General features: G+C 36.5%; 2 protein-coding genes across 2 annotated transcripts in view; one reads left to right on the top strand and one right to left on the bottom strand.

Moving 5' to 3' along the window:
* The window catches only part of hmgcll1 (3-hydroxymethyl-3-methylglutaryl-CoA lyase like 1), a gene marked incomplete at both ends in the record, with an annotated part of 32822 nt that extends 20387 nt beyond the window's left edge, over nt 1-12435 (top strand). Inside the window, 2 exons of the mRNA XM_081350750.1 lie at nt 10419-10544; nt 12334-12435. Coding sequence (XP_081206876.1) covers nt 10419-10544; nt 12334-12435 — 228 coding nt within the window. The remainder of the gene's footprint in view (nt 1-10418; nt 10545-12333) is intronic.
* Nucleotides 12436-17290: 4855 nt separating this feature from the next.
* The window catches only part of gfral (GDNF family receptor alpha like), a 7852-nt gene continuing 2819 nt past the window's right edge, over nt 17291-22323 (bottom strand). The window contains exons 4-9 of the mRNA XM_081350386.1: nt 21299-21349; nt 20386-20713; nt 18295-18542; nt 18001-18177; nt 17818-17902; nt 17291-17692 (exon numbers count right to left, since the gene is read on the bottom strand). Coding sequence (XP_081206512.1) covers nt 17611-17692; nt 17818-17902; nt 18001-18177; nt 18295-18542; nt 20386-20713; nt 21299-21349 — 971 coding nt within the window. The 3' untranslated portion in view covers nt 17291-17610. The remainder of the gene's footprint in view (nt 17693-17817; nt 17903-18000; nt 18178-18294; nt 18543-20385; nt 20714-21298; nt 21350-22323) is intronic.

The raw sequence follows: 22323 nt of genomic DNA, 5'->3' as shown, positions 1-22323 counted from the left end.
CCATAAAGTTTGCAAAGTGATAAAATGGAATGTTCGTTTAACCAAGTAAAAAAAGGTTTTAAAACATTGTTTAGAGAACATTCAGAAATTACATTTTCATAACTTAATGGGAATATTAGAAAATGTTCTAAGAACAAATTTAAGGAAAAAAAAAAAAAACATTTCAGATGATTATTTAGATTTTTACTTTTAAATATTTGCCAATATCAATTTTGGATTTACAGATATTTCTTTTTCACACACACACACACACACACACACACACACACACACACACACACACACACACACACACACACACACACACACACACACACACACACACACACACACACAAACATTCTTCTTTGACGTCTAAAAAATTTCTCAGTTGCCTATTTCATGAGAAACATTATTGACAAAGTTGATATTGTTATAATGAAGAATTACAGAGAACTCAAAATACAATTTCCCTAGGTCATCACGTTATATAATGAAATTCAATACCATTTACTGTTTGCATGGGTTTTATGAGGCTCTGTGTCACTAGGAGATCTTTGTAATAGACTCTGATGAGTGATTAGCACAGCTCGCATTACTGTGAAAACATGCATGAAAACACAGGGGAGGTCTTGACAAACTCGTCACAGCTTTGACTCCTATGGAGACGCACATACATCTCAACCGGTAGGGTGCCTGTTCTCTCAGGAAGTGTCTGACCTTAGCATGAAGCATTGACCTGTGTTTATACAGCCATGGTCTGAAGTGTGGAAGGTCAGCACACAGACTTTGAGCCGTCCCAGAGGTCCTGTGGTTGTGGCTGGGAAACAAACAAAAGTACTTTCTCTCTCCTTTAACCTAATGTGAAGGAGATCATGACACTTAATCACGGGAGGATGCTTCGTCCATCTTCCATGTTAAAGTGATTTATTTTATGTCCTCCAGAAATATCTCAAAAAGGGAACTAGTAGACATACATCAGAGTGAAAGCCAGCCTTTTGTCATCTAGATTGGAGTAAATGAAGCATAACACCACAGATTGGGAAACGCACCCGGTTTTCACACAGACATTCCGGGAACAACATCTAGTAGAAGAGTCCAAAATTAACACTCGCCGAGCGCCAAATGCATGTGAAAAAAAGTTACTCGCCAACTGGCTGGTAGCAGCTGCAACATAAGAAATGGTTGAAGGAGAACTGAAAAATGTAACCAATTCGACATATAATCCAATAATGTGACCCTTGTTGCTGTAAGTGAACTGAGCGATGCAAATCAATTCATACTGTTTAATAAAAAAAACATCTGTTGCGACTTGTGTGTCCTCTAACTTTATATTCATTGAACAATTTTCCTTCAGCAAAATTCTATCAGAACTAGGAGACCTAAAGGGATTTTTCCAAAATATGTAGTCTGTTCCTCGCACCAAAACAAAAGATATGAGAAAAAAATCACAAAGTGTCTTTTGAGATGCAATGTTTTTGTGATTTTTGTGGGTGTTTTTTTACAAAGACTGGCTCATTTAGTATATATGATGCTGTAAGTGACACAAATTACAGGCATTTTTATGGACAAACTGTTTAAAATACAAATAACACTACATTTATGTATAAAATTGTGTGTAAAATTTTGTATTTATTAAATTGTTTAATAAAATGCAATTGTATCTGCTCATGGCGCTGGGGATCCAGGTTATACTATGATGTCTGCTCTCTTCAAGAAATTATAATGTAATGCAAAGATGTAATAATATCTTATTTAAATTCTAAGTAAAATGGTTGTATTTGTTAAATCTTTAAATTTACGCTAACTAAAAATATAACTTTTAATATAATGTTTAAATATAACATTTAAAAGAATTATAAATAATAAAAATGAGTATTGATTTGTAACTGAAAAAAGTTGTATTACAGTAATTTTCTTAAAGGGGTCATGACATGGATTTTTTATTGTTTTAATATGTTCCTTGAGATTCACTTTAAATGTTAATGAAGTTTTTTTTTTTTTGCACAAACATACACATATATATAAGTGGAAAAACTATTATTTTAACAATGCCCACTCGCTATTGCAGTGAGTAAGTGTTTTGAAAACGTTTTCCATATAAAACCGTAGTTTACAGACAAAGCATTATGAAATCATTTACTGACTGTTTGTGATCCAATACAGTCGCTGCTTCATCTTTCAACAAAGGTTTCTTTGTGACTCTCCATTACACTGTGCCTCGATTACAAAACAAAATGCTCCGAACAAACAAAGACCTCTTATATGTCAAAAGATCAAGCAAATTTGATATTTTTCATGTCATGACCCCTTTAACCTGATGCATTACAGCAATGAGAGTTCATCGAGAATTTCCACTGACTATAGTGGACTATAGTGGAACTACAATTCAAATTTAGTTTTATAACATTTTAAATAAGTTTGGAAATGTTATTTATCATAACAACAATGAAAAAAAAAGGGTCCTAAAAGCTTGTGGAGGTTGTGTCCCATAGCAAGAGGTCAGTGAAGAGGTCATTGGCTAGAATTTGAAGTGTTGGTTCGTTCCCCACAGGCCTGAGGGCAGGTCAACTCTCTCTAGTGAAAGGTCATGTCTGGACAATAATGCCTTGGTCAATGAGGGGACACGTTTCTATGGACAGTTCAAAACAAAATGAACAAATCTGAAAGATATACCTTTAAGACATGACAAATATGCCTATAAACCTTTAAGACATTCAGCAATATTTTTTTTTCTCTAAAGCTGTGTTGATGCAATGCACTAGAGTTTGCAGGTATTAGGAAAATGTACTTGACTACACTATACTTTCAGACACATTTTATTTAATAAACATTGTAGTGGCTTTCAGACTTAAGTTTATTTCAATTCTTCTTTTATGCATTTTATTCAGTACCAATGGATTGAATTGGACTCACCAACAACATGGCCAAAAGTGATGTCCGGCCTAGGAAAATCGACATTTTCATCCATTATTCAAATATTATTAAAAATGTATTCAGTATTTTGTAAGCATATCGCAGTTGTGCTTGGAGTCAATTGGTTTTATGTGTGATAATAACGCAATGAAACATGCAAAGTTGTGCGGACATCATTTTTGTCTAGATTGTCACACAAATAAATGATGAACACATGCAAAAACAAGAGAGAACCAACGGAATATTATTAACTGATTATGTTGTAGTCAATGTATGCTTTTTCCTGTGAGCTTTTTGCTTTTCTATACATTTTGTTTTTTGCATAGAAAAATAAAACCTGTAGCTGTAATTCTGTCAGATCAATACCTTAACCAAGTTTAGAGTTTTGTTCTTCCCTCCTAGTTAACATTTTTTCCTCATATTTTGCTGGTTTAATTGAACGTGTAAGCTCATTAAAATCGAATACTCTCTGGACATCACTTTTGGCCTGTATGTGGATATATGCAAGCTCATGCATAAGCATGTCGTACAAAGAAACTATTGTCATCCAGCATATCCACTCGATATAGAGGTGTTTACATGAGTCACATATATTCAGGTGGCAAGTTCTTTACCTTGGCATTGAGACTGTGATCCCAAACCATAGAGGGCATTCATGCCGTAGGGGCTTATGAAATATAATTTCCATCTCTACTTTAAATAAGTCATTTATTTTCTATTTTGTCTTGCTATACAGATCGCTCAGAAATATGTCACCAGGGAAAGCTGTGTCTTGGTTTCATAGAGAGACAGCTTTATTTATTTACTGCGTGGAAGCTCTGTCCCAAATCGGAAAGCTGTCGGCACTCTGGGTTTCCCAAAAACGTAATCTCTTGTGGAAATGTCAGAGTTAACTCCGTTTCACAGAAAACAGACCGTTCTGCATTGTGCCTTTCAGACTTCCCATTCATACTCGCAAGAACGCGTCAACTGAGGTGGTCATTGTTCGTGTCTGGCTTCCTCCAAAGTTCCTCGTCTTCTTTAGCTCACGAGCTTTCCTCCTACGCCTGCAACTCCGCCTCAACTGTACGCAGGTCTTTGCGAGAGCTCCAACACCAAGGCTCTCGGGCCGACAACGTGAGCTGTGATTTTAGCGCCACATCTGGTTTTTAAGCCAAGCTAAACTATTTGAACGGCTTCAATTTGCAGTTTGACCACTGTTTGCTGAACATCATGTCCTTGCACAGCATTCACTCAGCAGATCTGGAGCGAGTCCCTGTACGTCTTGGTCTGCCATCACACAGCGGGTGGATGCAGAAAGGACTGGCGACGTAGCAAATTACCACTCCGTGTTTACGCAACAAAGCGTCTGCCCTGCAGAATATCTTGCCCTGACGCAAAAAGTCAAAAGCCCATGTCTGGAAATCTGAAGTACGGTGCAAAGCGGCATGAGTCCCTTTCCTCTCGCCAACAAAAACAACAATTACAAGCGACTCAGACGGCCCAGCTATGAAATAGGGCCTTGTTGCTGAGAAAAGCTAGCAATTAGGGAGCATTGTTCAGCAAAGGAAAGCAGATATTATTATTTTCTTGGTCAGCTCGCCATGCCCCAAAGGTCTGAATGGACCTGAATACAACTTCTTATTGATATCCACTGATGCTATATATCGAGGTCAAAAGCAGGATAGGAGCGTTAATTTCACCGCTCTGTTGGATTCCACCCCCATATCCCCCCCCCCCCCCTCCTCCCGACATCTGGCTTTGGCTGGGAAGCTGGAAAACGTCTTTAATATTCTCATGACAGTCAGGACGACATATGGAAAACATTGTAATACCTTAATCTGCAATGCTTCTAAAAAGAAAGAGAGGGGCTGGCAGATAGATGCTTGGCTTTCTAATGTGTAGTTTTCAGAAGTTCTTCTGGGTACCCAGACGGCCTGCAAGGCTCTTCGACGTACAGCACACACTCATTTTACACACCTGCCAATATCCAGTCGGAGCTCCTGCAGGGAATACGCTGTCTGCTGATTTAAAGTGGTAGATCAGACCATAATCTAAATTCTGTCATTAACACACCTTCATGTTGTTCCAAACTTTTCCTTTTTTCTCCTTGGAACACAAAAGGTGAATTTTAGAAGAATGTCCTTGCCATGTCCTAAAATATTCATACGACTTGTGCTCTCTATTCTAAATCTTCTGAAGCCATGCGGTAACTTAATTATTTGGGGCTGTTATTGTTTTTTTGTCATTTGCTGCTTGACAGCACAGTCATTTAGCATCTACTGTAACAAAGAGGTTGTTTTGTTGTCCTGGGCGTGCTGTTTATTGTACAGCAGGTCAATGTTTTGCTTCATTTCATTTTAAAACATGCATTGTAAACACAAAGTGATCTAAGTTAACTCCATTTCCCAACACAGGCTCATTGGGAAAACGTGTATGTGATGACATTTCTGTACGATCATATTATGTTGCTTATTGCATGTTTTGTCCAGTCAGTGGTACTAAAAGCTTAGTTTTATTCAAAACATATAAACGCGCAACTTTTTACTATGCTGGTTGTTGTATGTCACAGGGACAGGTCAGAAGCGGTGAGTGACACTAAAAGGTTAATGCTCTGTCACACTTAAAAATATTGTCCAAGCTCACAGGGAACGTTCTTAGAACTTCCCTAACGTTCTGGCAAGTTTCTCTCAAAGTGACGAATAAAAGTTCTCCCATTAACAATTAACAGAGTGTTCTTTTAAAAAAATGATCTGTTCTTTTATGAATTTAAAGTACATGCACTTATGTGTACTTAAAGTGTACTTAACTAAGAATGCTTTCTGGGTAATACAAGGTAACTGCATGGCTTAAGGTTAGGTTTAGGGATAGGTTCAAGGTTAGTAGTTATTGCAATTACAATAATAAGCACACAGTATGTAGGGGAGACCGGGAACAGTTGCAACACTTTTTGCATTTCTCTCAATTACTCAGAGACTATTTGGACTAGACCAACCAAATTTGTATATATTAAACTGGCATCTGTCTGCTAATTACCCATACCATTTAAAGATGATTATATATGACATATCGTTCACAGTATTTATTTGAATGGAAGAAGTCAGATGTTGCAACTGACCCCGACCCAGGGACAGTTGCAACATGTTAAAAATACCTTAAATTTCATTAGTTAACTTAAGCTTTTTGTCTCAATGAGCAAAGAATTCTGAAAATATTAACTGTTTTAGGCCTACTATAATATTATATTATTATTTATTTCAATAATATTATTGTAGCCTATAATTTATTTATTTAGTCATATTTATCAAATAACAGTTATTGAGTTTTGTTTGTTCATGTGTAGAACATAGGCCTACATAGATTCAGTGTGCAGGTGTTATAGATGCTATTCAATCTCTGCATATTTCAGTGTCAGACAGGAAGAATTTAACAATTTACAATGCAACAAACTTTTATTAAACATGCAATTTATAACTTGTTGCAACCGTCCCCGACCCTATCAGCCATGACAGAACATCATATGCCTGCTAGACACACTGACTTTGACACATGCTAACCATGTCACTTAGAAGTCAACAAAACAATAATTCAAACTAAGTAAGTTTTGATTAATTCATACAAAATGTCAGGACAGTATGGCAAAAATATATCTCATGAAAAAATTTACTTTCATACCTTCAAAACAAGTTTTGTTCAATAAATGCAGCAGCATTTGTTGAATATGTCTACTGTCTTCTTGGTGGGGGGAGGGTCTAACTGTGCATGTGCAGTATGAGTGTCATCACTCTAGCTTGTTTCTGATTGGAGAAAAATGACATGTTGCAACCATCCCCTGTTGCAACTGTCCCCGGTCTCCCCCTACATGGGGAACAGGACTGTAAAATAAAGTGCTACCCATTATCTATACATTGTTCATGGAACTTTTTTCTGAAATGTTTTAGCTGGGCGTAACAGTTTATTTATTTATTTTAATGTTGCTACTTGTTTCAGAGTGTTCAGAGAACATTCAAAAGTAAAGTTTCGATAATGTTTGCAAAATAAAAAAAAAATAAAAAAATTTAATAACTTCTTAGAACATTTCTGTTGGTTAGCTGGGGTTTTGCCTATACACTAAACTCTACCCTAAACCTAACCAATAGTGTTAAATGTGAGATAAAAACACATATGCTGAAGCAACCATGCCATTTTAGTTTTATTCTACAAGTCTTTGAGCTCTTTCATCGTAACTTGCGTTTCAGTGCTGTACCAGGTGAGCTAGAGAGCAAGTTTACCATGTTAGAAAAGCCATACAAATGGAGCTGGTTATGTGATCCATAAAATTGATTAGTTTACAACTCATGCACTATGGTAAAAGTGTAAAACAGTATTGTGCAACAAACTGTGTGAAAACTAGATGTACCGCATCGCGGTACAAAATATGACCGCCGCTCAGGCCTGCACTGGCTTTCCACAGAAATAAATGACGTGGAGTAATTTGGCTGTATTGCGTGTTTATGTATATACCTAAAAAAAGTAATAGTATGTGCATGTCTGTCTGTGTGTGTGTGTGTGTGTGTGTGTGTGTGTGTGTGTGTGTGTGTGTGTGTGTATGTGTGTGTGTTTGTGTATGTGTGTGTCTGTGTTTGTGTGTGTGTGTCTGTGCATGTGGATTTGTATGTGTGTGTATGGGTGTGTGTCTGTGCGTGTGGATGTCAGTGTGTGTGCATGCTTGCGTTTGTTTGTATTCCTGCATGTGTGTGTGTGACAGTATCATCCTAAACCAGCAACCCTTCGCTCAACAGCACTATCTACAGGCCGATGAGTGTACAGTCACTAAATGTGCACATAAATGAATTTATTTTATACCCCCCCATGATGAAATTCTACAAAACTTAGCAGAGGATACCCCCAGAGGATGTCAAGTTAATCATACACATGAAATATGGTGCAGTTCTGAACATCTCCACTGAAGATAGGGGCGATTAAAGCAGAATAATATTGCATTTTAATTTTTTATGGGAGGGGCGCAAATCACAAATGAGTGATTATGGGCTAGGTTGATGTGGGCCCTTAAGAGCAACATACCATAAAAATTTCTTCATCCTCGGTGCCACGGTTCAGGTAGTTATTTAGGAAAAACTGCATTTTTTTGGGTTTGGGGGGGCCCAGCGCGGGGGGGGAGTGGCCCCCGGGGACCAAACGAAAATTTTCCTTAGAAGTCTAGTGGGGCTACATGCCCACCAAATTTCATGTTCCCCGGTGCTTCGGTGTCCCTGGTATCGTTGACGAAAAATGTACGGGGGCCCCAGCGCGGGGGGGGGGGGGGGGGAAGTGGCCCCGGGGAACAAACGGAATTTTTCCGTAAAAGTTTAGTAGACCAACATACCATAAAACTTTCTTCATCCTCGGTGCCACGGTTCAGGTATTTATTTAGGAAAAAATGCATTTTTGGGTTTGGGGGGGCCCAGCGCGGGGGGGGGAGTGGCCCCCGGGGACCAAACGGAATTTTTTCCTTAGAAGTCTAGTGGGGCTACATGCCCACCAAATTTCATGTTCCCCGGTGTTTCGGTGTCCCTGGTATCGTTGACGAAAAATTCAGTAAGGTGACGAAAAAAAAAAAAAAAAAAAACTTTGACAATCCCTATATGACCGCTTTCGCTAGCTACGCTAGTGGCGGTCATAATAAATCTTTTTTTTAATCGTCAATCTGACCTTGCAATCATAAATTGTGTAAATAGGTGTCTTTTTAAAGGTGTCTATGTTAGAGTGTAATTATAATTTTAATTACTCAGTAATAGCAATTAACAACACATACTCACTAAAGGGTTAGGGTTGGGGCCACTTGCATGTAATTATGCATCATTTACTGTCATTACTAGTACGTGAAGGTAAAATAAAGTGTTACCAAAAAGAAATAAAAGTTTTACTGCCACTAGTGTTTATTTCTAGGTGGAATCTGCTATAAATGTAATATTTACAAAAAATGTTGGTAGAGGCAAAATAAATTAAATAATTGTGGCTGTTACTGGTTAGGCAATGATGGCTTACAGAGAAAGAGATCACTCGCTTATTTTATTTCTATGAGGATATTCATTATTGTCGAAAATGCATTCAGCACTAACAATAGCTTGGACCACCTTGTCAATGTTGTATGAATGAAATTAAGACATTAATGGTTAATGACATAACTAGTTTAACATGACTAAATATGCCTCAGGAATGGGCAACATTGGTTATGGAGGGCCGCTATCCTGCAAGTTTATCTCCAATCCTAATTAAACACCTGAAGACAAAAGCAATGTCTTCAGGATCATTGGAAAACATATAGCACTCAGAAAACACCTGGCAAATATCGCTGAATTCAGAGTGTTGAAATATCCCAACACAAAACTACAAAGACTACAAAAAAGTGACTTCAGGCAAAAAGTGTGTTAGTGGAGTATGTAAGTTAAGCAACATATTCAGAGTTCTTAGTTTGCCATTGCCTTAGTCCAAAAATTGACCAACCCTAACTGGACTCAAGTATCCAATGGAATAGTAGTATAGCACCAATACAAGCTACAACAGTGAAAGTGTAAAAGATAATGGACTGAGACCCGGTCACAACTCAAGTGAACCCAAATGTGATCTGAGCCCAGTTTGGTTCTTTAAGGAGGACTTCAACTCATGTTTCATAAACTGAGGGAGTCGTATCAGCAGATTGAAAGAGTTCATTGAAGTTCATTGGAGTTTAGTAGTAGGCCTAAGTCTAAGCAACATCTTCTGGGTGTTTGGTTAAGCGCTCCAACAAAAGCGCAGACGTGCAAAACTGGCCCAAAACGCATCATTAATTCTCATATGGAGGCCAGACACTTGTGGTCCACTGTAAAAAATGCCTTTTTTCCACACCCCGTTGAAAATCCACAATTACTCTGATTATGAACATTGTGCAATCCAACCTGCCGCTGTGCAAGTTCGCGGAGACAGTAGACACATTTACAGGTGATTATTTTTTCATATGTATGAGCTGTATTTATTCAGGACCACTGAAGACTGAGGCATTGTACTCGAGGTTAAACCATAGTGCCTCTGCGTGATTAACATTGAATTATTATTTCGCCTTGGGTTCAAACGGATCTCCCGTTTGCCAAAACCAAGTATCTTTCACATTAGCAAAATCTGGTTTTGGAAAAGGGAGTGCTGTCCCAACAGAGGTCATTTACGATTGTTATTTCCCATTTTGTGCTCACATTCGACCCTGAAAGAACACATTTATTACATTAAAATAAATCTCCTCATTCACCCTCGTGTTTTCTTTAATATGTGATTAATACCCAGGGTAGAATTACCATAGCATCATATCCTGGTTCAAGTAATGCCTGGTTAAATGGGACTTCCAAGAAAAATGCAGTCCAATAGAAGGTACAGGTGCTCTATAATGTACCAGATGTTCTATATATGCCAATCTGCAGGAAACTGAGTAACACGCAAATACCTTGAGATAATGGAGACTATTGTTCTCAGGTTTTACACCCCCGGGTCTCGTAGGTTGGTTTTAACTGGCCTTCTTCATTTGCGTTTGGCAGATGGGGGTTTCTGTGGTCGACTCCTCGGTCGCCGGCCTCGGAGGATGCCCGTATGCCAAGGGAGCGTCTGGCAATGTTTCTACTGAGGATGTTTTATATATGCTACATGGTCTTGGAATTGAAACCGTAAGTCTTGGTTTTCTACATTGATCATCAAGAATGTCACGTTAATATACAACAGAACGTTTAGACACTTGAAGTGTCCTGTCGCCAAAGTTCAACCTGCTTTGTACTGTTACAATCTAGGTAGTATATGTTTTATATGGATATGTAGTATATGTTCTGGGCTGACAGCTCCATGTCTTTCGTGAAAATTGCATGTTTGTATCCCAGCACAAGAAGAGTCGGATCAGCAGAGGGTTATTAACAGAACAGTTATTATAAGAGTAGGTTTATCATTGAAGATTGTAGTGTACTTTGTCTACTCCTTAAACAGCATTATGGCAACAGCTTTCTGATCTGCACGCGATTTTGATTGGCGGAACTGACGGAACGTTTTCCTCTCCGTTTGGCCTAAAACTATTGTTTCCGCCACAGAATAAAAAATAAAAAAGTTACTTAGCGACTTTATATCTCTCAATTCTGACTTTTTTTTTCTCAGAATTGAGTGATATAAACTCGCAATTGCGAGTTATAATGTAAGTATTGTGAGATATAAAGTTGCAATTATCATTTAAATTGTTTTATTCTGAGGTTTTTCAGATTTCCCGTCGGGGCTTTCTCTCCGTATTTACGATTCTTTGCCGCCTTTATCCGCTGCCTACAACACGCTGGATCCTTCACTGAAACTGAAAGTAACTCGCTCCCGCTAAACATTTACTCTTTGAATTCTTGCACTCGGGAACAATACTAGTCAACACCATTTAACTAAAAGTTTGCTAATAAGTACTAAATCAAGGCGATGTTTGACTCTGGTAAGCGTATCTACTGTATAGCAGACTGGTGGGAGTGGCCTTGGACGGCAACATGCCCAGTGCATTATGGGTATTGATGTTTTCCTACCTATTTGGCAAAGGGGAAGACAACAGCCTTTTTTTCTCTGTTTTCTCTAGACAGATAATTTTATTGAAAGCCCATTTTGCCAGCGTTAAAGTATATGCCCAAGAAATGTCTGAATGTCATTAGATGCAGAATAACCCAAACAACTGGTATCAATCAAATGCTGGCATCAAACTGGAATCAAACAAATGGTTTCCACAAGCTTTTTCATTTTTACTTTTCTGAGCTATTTTTGTAACGGTGATTTTCTTTGTGGATGTATGAGTAAGGCGGATGCATAACGTTAGTGGATGTGTGCAAACAGAGAAACCACAGGTGGAGTTCATGTTAATTAAGTTCTACACATTTCTACAATTAGAAAGTGTCCTGATACTTTTTGGCATCATTTTGGGAAGCATGTCTATTGTATAATTGTGAGACATTTTGCTTTTTGAAATAAATAACACTTGGTCTGATGATTTGTTACATCATGCAAAGACATGCACACATTTCTATGCTTGGCTTTTGTATCCACATACTTTCTGAGACCACACTATATGTTTATACATACACTTTGACTACACTCCCAGATTTTCCATTACTCAGTTTTCCCTGTTGTCTCAAGAACATTTGAACAAAATGTGGAAAATTGTTTTTGTCATAGAATATACACATGGGTGTGTGAAAGGGTGTCTGGAGGGCATTATTAGGTAAAATTGAGGATAACAGTCCTGATATACCTGATATTCTGGTGGCAGCAATTATGTTCTACAGTTTCTCACACATGTTTTATCCACACCCTTTAACTGCCTCCTCTTTTTAATCCTCTCACAGATAGCATCTCAGCAACACTAAACTCTGACTTCAGTTTCTTTTGCTGTTGCGCCCCCTGGTGTCTACTCCTGCTCAGTTGAGCATGTTTGTGTTTCTGATGCAGGGGGTGGACCTGGTGAAGGTGATGGAAGCAGGAGATTTCATCTGCCGAGCCTTAAACCGAACCAGTAACTCCAAGGTCAGCCAAGCTGCTATAAACATCTAGCCTTTTCATTCTAAGTAAAGAAAATACATACAGTGAAGTCCAAAGTCTAAGACCATATTAAACAACAACAACAACAACAAACGTTAAAAATAATAACGACAAATCTTTGAGATTCTGCTCTATGTCTGCCAGTGAATATGAGGGGGAATCTCATGTTGTTCTGGCAAGGTTTTCTCAAAGTTATGAACAAACGTTCTCCCAGTAATGTTAATAGCATGTTCGTCCAAAGTTATCTGCTCTTTAATAATGTTCGCAAAAATCATTATTTATATATGGCTTGTAGAATGTTTTTTTTTTTTTTTTTCTGAAACGATTTTGTTGGACTTTTGTCTAACGTTTCTTAAATGTTGCAACTACTTGTTTTAGAATGTTCAGAGAATATTCAAAAGTAACTTTCCCTTAAAGTTAGTAATAAAATGGAATGTTCCCTTAGTGTTTGTATAACCAAGAAAAAAGTTTTAAACATATATATATATATATATATATATATATATATATATATATATATATATATATATATATATATATATATATATATACATAGTACCAGTCAAAAGTTTGGAAACGTTACCATTTTTAATGTTCTAGAAAGAAGTCTCTTATGCTCATCAATATTATGAAATATTATTACAATTTAAAATAATGGTTCTCTTTTTTAATATATTTTAAAATGTAATTTATTTTTGTGATGCAAAGCTGAATTTTCATCAGCAAGTACTCCAGTCTTTGGTGTCTTATGATCCTTCAGAAATCATTCTAATATGCTGATTTATGATCAATGTTGGAAACAGTTGTGTTGCTTAATATTTTTTTTATAACCTGAGATACTTTTTTCAGGATTATTTGATGAATAAAAAGTTAAAAAGAACTGTATTTATTTAGAATAGAAATCTTTTGCAACAATATACACTACCGTTCAAAAGTTTGGGAACAATAACTATTTTTTTTAAAGAAATTAGTACTTTAATTCAACAAGGATGCGTTAAATTGATAAAAGGTGATGGTAACGATTTATATTGTTAGAAATGTTTTTATTTTGAATAAATGCTGTTTTTATGAATAAATGCTGTTAACGTTTTACTCATCAATGAATCCTGAAAAAAGTATTCCAAAAAAATATATTAAACAGCACAACTGTTTCCATCATTGATAATAACTGAGTATCAAATCATCATATTAGAATGATTTCTGAAGGATCATAAGACACCAAAGACTGGAGTACTTGCTGATGAAAATTCAGCTTTGCATCACAAAAATAAATTACATTTTAAAGTATATTAAAAAAGAGAACCATTATTTTAAATTGTAATAATATTTCATAATATTACTGTTTTTTTTTTTTTTTACTGCAGGCTTGATGAGCATAAGAGACTTCTTTCAAAAACATTAAAAATAGTAATGTTTCCAAACTTTTGACTGGTACTGATATATATATATATATATATATATATATATATATATATATATATATATATATATATATATTGAACATTCGGAATGATTTCATAGCTTAATGGGAATTCAATATTAGCAAAACATAGAATATATTTTTTACATTTTAAGAGCTGCTAATGCAGTATTCAAGTTAATAATATCTACTCTGTGTGTGTGTGTGTGTGTGTGTGTGTGTAGGTGTGTGTGTGTGTGTGTGTGTGTGTGTGTGTGTGTGTGTGTGTGTGTGTGTGTGTGTGTGTGTGTGTGTGTGTGTGTGTGTGTGTGTGTGTGTTTTACACCAAAAGAAATTTTACACCAAAGAAATGAGCCACTGCATTTTCTGTCAAAAAGAAAATAGATGGCCAAGATAACATCCCCCAATTTTACATGATAAGAGGCTCATTACCCCCTGTGAGAGTAAATCATTTTTTTCATGATTCATATCCTGCTCAATACAGTTAAAATTCTGCAGAGAGAGAGAGTGTGTAGATTGATCACCACAGGTGACATTAAAGCAGTATAAGTTTGCTTATTATCTTGTACTGTCATGTTCACAGTATTCGCAAAAAAATCTACAGCAATATGTTAAGACATAAGTATTAAATCTATACGTTTATTAATATTAATAGCTATAATAATTAATTCCTCCACCAAGTAATATAGCCAGCATATGCTGCTTTAAATCACATTAATGTACGGTAGTATGTACAGCCATATACAGCACTTCAAATATACTGCAAGTCGGAACTATAAAAGCCACTTTATAAATATGTAGTGCGAATCATTTGAGCATTAACAATGTCTGGTTTAATATATGGCATTGTTCCTTAATGCTGTCTTTGTACTAAATTGCTTTTTCCTGTCTTTGTACTAACATATCTTTACCAATATCTTTTCCAACTTTTTAACCTGCGTTGTTATAGTTGGACACGTTTGGAAGCCATCGTTTCTTGTTAGTAAAGGCTGCATGTATATATGTTAAGTACTTTGGTGAATAAAAACAATTTTTAAGACATTCATGAGTCTGCCTACTTTTGCCTGACAGCTTGCATCTCCATATTTCTTTAGATCTAGTTTAAATACAGGTGGGATGTACTCTGAGCAAACATGTTTGACTTGATCTCTCGCGGCCTATAATTTACACTACTCTCCTTGCCATGTTTATCAAGGGCTCGAATTGTTTTGGGTGAGTGTTAAACCAGCGCTCTGTTTGCCTGCATATTGCTTGTATTTGAGAAGGTAATAGATATTCAGCCCTTTTCACTCTTAGCTGTATACAAGCGAAAGCTAACATATGGACACAGCTGTTTATTACAGCACACTGCCATAACTTGATCCCTGCGTGATTTAACAAGTGAAGGCAAGGCCAGCCCTATTACTGACATAGCAAACTGATGTGTAAATTTCATTTATTTTCTTCTGCATTTTTTTTTTTCTCACCTGTCCTCTTCTTAATTTTCTGCCCGATGTAGGGTTGGGTATCAAGAACCGGTTCCATTTTAGAACCGGTTTTAAATTTCCAAGAACTGGGGATTCGTTTTTGTTTAACGATTCCCGTGTTTGTATTTTAATGTGATTTTAAGCATTCAAAAGAACAGTTTGGCACAACCGCGCAAATTGAGTTCTCTTTCACATCTTCTTGTGATTGAACAGACACATATACACAAAATTATTGTCAAAATATCCTCATAAACACAGTCGGTTTTATCTTAAAGCAACACTGTGGAACATTTTATACCTTAAAATAATGTTTCCAAAATCGTATCAGTGGTTCATCAAGTGGTAACAAGGAGAAAGGCACTTCTGGATTCGCTTTGTGGCCCTATATCTGCTATAACCACACCATGCAAGTTTGCCAAACCGGGTCGCGTTTCTGTAGTTCGAATGAGACATAAGAAAACTACAAATTTGATTTGCTTTACGTCAAGCGTTGCAATCGTCATTATTTAGTTTTTCTTTGTTTCTGATGTCACAATACATCATACTTAGTGTTCCTTAGTTCCTTAGTGTTTCCTTAAGTAAACATAAAAAGTGGAGGAAAAAACGCATGTGTAACAGTATATTGGATCCGTGCATTCAGTCTTAAAGTGATAGCAGCCTAATAAACCTGCTGCCGTCTGCATTAATGATTTTAGATCAAAGAACAAAATAAAATGAAAACCACTCCCTGTTCTTGACTGAATAACTTTTGTAACTTTATTAAAGATTAATATATATTTTATTAATAATATAAAACTGTCCTGTTATTTTGCATTTGATTATTTTTTTATTTCAATTTCAAACCTGAACTTTGTTCAGTTTTAGGCCTATTTATTTGTTCTTACTTTACTACTGACTGTTAATTTGTCTTTAATATTTGAAACTGATATTAGTAGTTGTTTTGCTGTGGTATATTTGTTAAAACCATAGGCAAAAGTTCCTCATGTAAGTGTTTTTAAGGCTGCTGATTTTTGTTCATGGTATTTAGCAGCAAGAGAATGTTTTGCAAAAAGTAAGAATAAATATGTTTGATTTCTAAATGTTTGACTTATTGAATCGAAACTTGGAATCGATAAGAATCTGAATGGCTAAGCATAATCGCTAAAATTCAAACGATACCCATATACCGACTAGTGTTGCTGAATATTTCAAACATTTACCTTTATTAATCCCTGAGGTGCAATTTAGTTTTAGGCACACAATTAGTTAACCGGAAAGAAAGACAAAAAGAGATAATGTAGAAAGGTTAGAGTTTACTTGCTGCCTGTATATATTATGCATTTCAAAAGATGTGCATCCCAGTGCATTAATGTTATCATAAATACAGTTGTTATTTTTTGCTTATAACTCTGAACAGCACAAAACACATTTTTGTTATATATTATACAGCACTATTATCTTAAAAGTTGTAATCATAAATAGATACTCTAAGATTAACCATTAAGATTCAAATTATGTATGTAAATATAAGTCAAATAAGTGAATTATTTTAAAAAATAAAATAAAAAATCTTTATAAAAGCATACAGGCTTGAGAGAATGTGTAATGAAATAAACTCAAGTGTTGTTGCAATAAACTATTACATATAATGATATGCTAATATAAATGAGTTAATGAAAAAAGCATGTTCGTCTTCAACACTGTTAAACCCTTTGTGATAAAAGTTTAACCATGAGGGGTAAGACAACGACTTTGGTGAAACGCCTCATTAATGTCTGTGGTGAAGTTCCTAATGGTGATTTAGTGTGCTCCTGACGCTGGGGTTCAGGAAACACATCATTAGACTTAAAAACATCTGGATCGAGGTGTCGAGTGTCGGCAGGAAAGGAGACAAGACAGACTGATGTACCCTGATGAATTTCAGATGGGCAGAAGCAGACAAGAACATATATGACCTCTTTCCTCGTGCTGGATATTCATCTTCCATAACTTAAAGTTGAATGAGAGAACTGACATTAGAGACTCTAAATGTTGCTCATTAACACTTTATTTACAGTCTATGCCCTGAAACAGAGAAGCACATTACAAACAATTGGCTATACTGAACGATATTTTGCAATACTGAACTACATAAAGCATAACTTGTTTATTACTTGAGAGTACAACTAATTTAAGCTCATGATGCACTTCATTTACTGTAGGTGATGCTATGGGATGTTTCCTTTAAGTTACGGACGTGATAAAGTCAGCGTTGCAAGTAGAAAATTTTGGCAGCTTGGTTTAACTACAATGTGCAAAATTTCCCCTAAAGAAACCAAAATTTTATAAAATAACAGATGACAACGTTAGAGACTTTGACTGATGAGCCTCAAAAGTTGGTTTACCAGCAGCTTGGTGTATTCTCCTTAAAATAAAGGCAACAAAAATCATTAGTAAAGTAATAAGTAATAATTCTTATAGAATTAACTAAAGTATATTCTCTACATTAGTTTAATGCATTATGATGCACACAAAATAATGACAACTTACCTCAGTCTGAGCAAAACCAGGCTGACAACGAACAACACCACTACCGTTAATGCAGAGACATATATCAGTAGGTGCAACAGTTGATCTGGTATAAACAAAGACAATATGTTTAATTACATCAGTAATGAAAAAGGAAAAGTGCATGTTTAAGGTGAAATCCCACTTTTAAGAGAATCAACTCACCACTCAACCACTGCTGCTTAACCCTTGATTCATTGGTTGGTTGTTGCCTGTTCCCGGATTGTCCATGTTGGACTGTTTCACCACCTAAACACTGCTGATCAGCGCTTGGCTCATTGGTTGGTCGTCGCCTCATGATTAATTCTTCATGTTGGAAATTTTCTTTGGTTTTTGAGAGCTCTGCGATTTGAGTGGTTAAATCAGAACACATCAATCACAACGAGACTATGCCAACAATATTTCAAGTTGAATATAACTGCACAGTTAAACTAGCCAACGACCTCTGAAAGTACTTACTGAAGAAGGACTTGTCTTGGAAAATTTGTTTCAGCTCATTGCACTTATATTGGTCATGATGATGTAATCCATCACAAGTACATGGGTGATGGAGTATTGAACCCATTGTTTCCACAAATGCCACCCGGCATTGGAGGTCTTCCCCAATAAAGATGTCAGGGTTTATAAGATTTAGCCATTCACTGGGCGAATCATATGCAGCGTCCTCTTCCCCAAAACACTTGGACAGGTACGTGTTAAATATCTGCCTGTGAACAGCAAAGAGTTGTTTTTTATCAGCAGCATCATCCAGCTTACCTAAAAGTTCTCCAGTCAACCAGAGAGACCATGCCTGTCAACCAGCTTCACCATCTGGGCCATACAGCACATCTATACCAACACTAATCTGTGAATATTTCACGATTTGGCAAATATGTGGCATATCTTAATAAACTCGTCTCTGAGTCACTAAACCCCTAAGAGCCACGTTTTACTTACATTTTGAATTCATGTTGGTCTTTTCAGCAAAGAAACATGATTTACACAAGATTTCTGCACTCGTTTCATCTCGCACACTCTGGCCACATTGGACTCTACTGTGTGTAGTGAATCATATACTAGTAAACACTGACCCGCCGACTAGTACTTTTCTGGATGACTTACTCAATTGAATCTTTTTCACAATAGATATTGTTCCAATGCAGCAATGAAATCCAAAGTAAATGCTAAAGGAAACTTCCTAGGATGCTTAAGTAGATGAGGAAGAGCGAGATGTCACATCCATACTTTATAGAACATACTTTTTTAGTGGTAAGTAAATACATATTCCAAATAAGTACCTAATCAGAGAGTATGAGATTTCGGACGCAGTCTTTGAGTGTTTGCTCAACTCAACCCTATTTTGAGGAACATCTACGGTTCTACAGCTCAGTGGAAGTAGTATATATATTGTAATCCTACATTTGTTGTCATGAATTGTGCATTTTGTTATGCGTTTTGAATATTTGTTCTCTTTTGGCCTCATTCATCATTAAGGACTCTTCATCTGGATTATGATTTGAACTTGTGTTATACTCCTTTGTTGAAGATGTCCTTCTTGCCTTGTTATGGATTTGAACACTTCTATGTTGTGGTTAGACTGAAATGCTCTTAAATAATAAAATTGTGAATTTTCTTTTAGTCCATTTTAGACATTCAACTAACTCTAAGTAACTTTGCAACCACATGTCAACTAACTCTCATTAGAGTATTAGTAGACTGTTATGGTTAGTGGAATGACATTTATTTGCAAAGTTACTTATAGTCAGTAGAATATCTGTTTGGAGCATCAAATAAAGTGTTAGCAGATATTAAGCAGACCGTCTACTAATACTCTAATGTCTGCTAGTTGAGATGTAGTTGCAAAGTTACTTAGTTGGTAGAAAGTCTAAAGTGGACTATCAAAATAACTTGGCATCCCAAAATGTGACTTGTCAACTTAGGGGCGAAGAGCTATAATTGGAGAAGGGGTGTAACAATATATCGCAATACAAAAATGCGACAAAATGTATCGTGGATAGTGACAATATGTATTGTGTATAGTTGTGTGTGTGTAAACATTCAAGTTTTCAGAGTTTTAGTGTCAGTACTACATTAAACTACTATATATAATGTTGAATATAATGTATAATAATGCAATGGGGGAATATTTGTGTATCCTAATAATGCCAAATGTCTGATGTTACCAGTAAAAAGTGGCCTACATTATTTTAATTATATCTAGTCAGTAAAAGAGTGAAAGCATAAGATTTTCAGCTTCAGAATCATGAATATTGTTATTCTGGTGTCTCTATTGTCCTGTGCTTTGGGTTTCCAGTACAAAGTCCAAGCCTATTCACTTACACACACAATGTAATATCAAATTTAGCATTTTAATCAACAGTACATTTTTTGTTAAGCTTTTACAATATATCTTGGAGTATCGCTTTAATATCATATTGTGAGTTCAGTATCGTGATATGTATCAAATCGTGACTTGAGGCCGAGGGTATTGTTGATAGAAATGCAGTTCTATGAACATGTCGTAGTGTAAATCATGTTGTTAATGATCTGCCATCAGTGTTCAGGGCTCACCTGCACGATTCATCTCCAGAACATGTGTCCAGCGCCTCCAGGCAGGTCCAGGGAGTCTGTGACGGGTCGCTAGCACAGGATCCAGAGTGTAGAGAGGCCTTCATCTGCTGGCACTCCTGGTCTTCTCGATCACAGTCACAGAACACCAGTCTCTCAGCCACATCATGAGGAAGAGCCGAGTAGAACTGCCGCATTGCCTGTGTGCACTGGCTGGGGTTGCATTGGTATGCGTTACACTCCTGGACAAATGGCACCATCAGCCTGTTGCAGGATTCCTCCCCAAGACAAGCCTTCGTCTCCTCAAGACAGGATCTGCTTGTGTGGTGTACTGGATCGAGGGAATGAGAGTAGTGTTGTTAAAAGTACTGACTTCGGTACCAAGTCGGTACTGAAATTCTAAAAATGTGACGCTTTGAGCACTGTTGAGCAGAATCATAAACACCTCTGATTGGCCATTGTACTCACACGCTCATCTATGTCTGTGATTGGCTACAATGATCAGCGCACAGAAGTGTTTGAGAGTGTTTTAGAAGCGTGAGTGTTTGAAAGCACAAGCAGGACTCTATCAGTGGACCGGTCCTGCTTTCAAACACTCCCGTGTGTTTCTGTGTAAGCGCTCGGTGAAGAGTGACATTGATGTATATACAACATGTTTTTGAAGCGCTGATCATTGTAGCAAATCACAGACATATTTAATGAGTGTGTGAGAGTACAATGGCCAATCAGAGGTGTTTATGATTCTGCTCAAAGGCGATCAAAGCGTCACATTTTTAGAATTTCAGTACCGACTTGGTACCGAATTCTGTACTTTTGACAACACTTTATGAGAGTGTCCAATGAGGAGATCACAGCATACATGCAGTTATCAGTTTACAAAAGGCTTGGGTGCTCTATATACGGAACAATATCTTACCACTGGCTTTCCATTCTGCCATTCTTCCATCAAGTTTCTTGTTTTTTTGAGCTGGAAAACATTAGAGGAAAAATTAGAATTCTGTCAGCATTTACTCACACGCACACACACACACACACACACACACACACACACACACACACACACACACACACACACACACACACACACACACAAAATCCCTTTTGCCAAAGCTCAGAATTCTTCTGAATTAAAAATGATCCAGCGATGCATCGCTCCAGGTAAACTGAGTTCTTTTCCTTGAAATAGGTACTTGGAATATCCCAGGAACAGGGAATGTGTTATGAGTAATAATAAATGTTATGTAATGACAAAACATTCTTAAAATGTTTTCGAACAGTGTTATGACAAATGATGTATGTTCTCATAGTTTTGAGAAGAAGTGTTCTTAAAATAATGTTCTCAGAAACGTCCTTATGATGTTATTAATATTCGCTGAATGTTCTTGTAATGTTAGCAGAAAACATTGTGACAATAATGTGCATATTATGCATAAACGATTCCCTTTTTTTACTATTATTCTCAGAAAGTCATTTAATCATTAGAAGGATCAGCTAACAGGGAACATTCTCAGAAAGTTTTCAGAAATAGAATGGAATGTTCCTCTAACATAATGAAGAAACGTTCTAACGTTCTAACATGTTTTGTTAGCTGGGATAGTGCCAATAAGTCATAGTGACTACTTTTATGATACTTTCATGATTACCTTTTTTATTTGTAATTTCTTTTGTGTCCTTTTGGGGGCTTGACAGCCATATAGTCACCTTAATTTGTATGGAGAAGAGTTAAATGCAGATCCTTCAAAAAGATTTTCTGAGTGAAGTTGCCAGATTTAAACTGTTTTTCATAGAGTCCTACTCAAAACTCAATTACCACAGAAAACAGCTCAACCCTCAATTAGTAAAAAAAAAAAAAAAAAAAAAAAAAACATTTAATACACTTAAAATGAATGCACATTTCACTGAAAATGCATACCATAACTGCTCAATATGGACAATAAGGCA

This window comes from Scardinius erythrophthalmus (assembly GCF_964197995.2).
Source record: "Scardinius erythrophthalmus genome assembly, chromosome: 21".
Taxonomy (NCBI): Eukaryota; Metazoa; Chordata; class Actinopteri; order Cypriniformes; family Leuciscidae; genus Scardinius; species Scardinius erythrophthalmus.
Note: the sequence above shows the minus strand (reverse complement) of the source record. Positions and strands in the feature narration are given on the sequence as shown.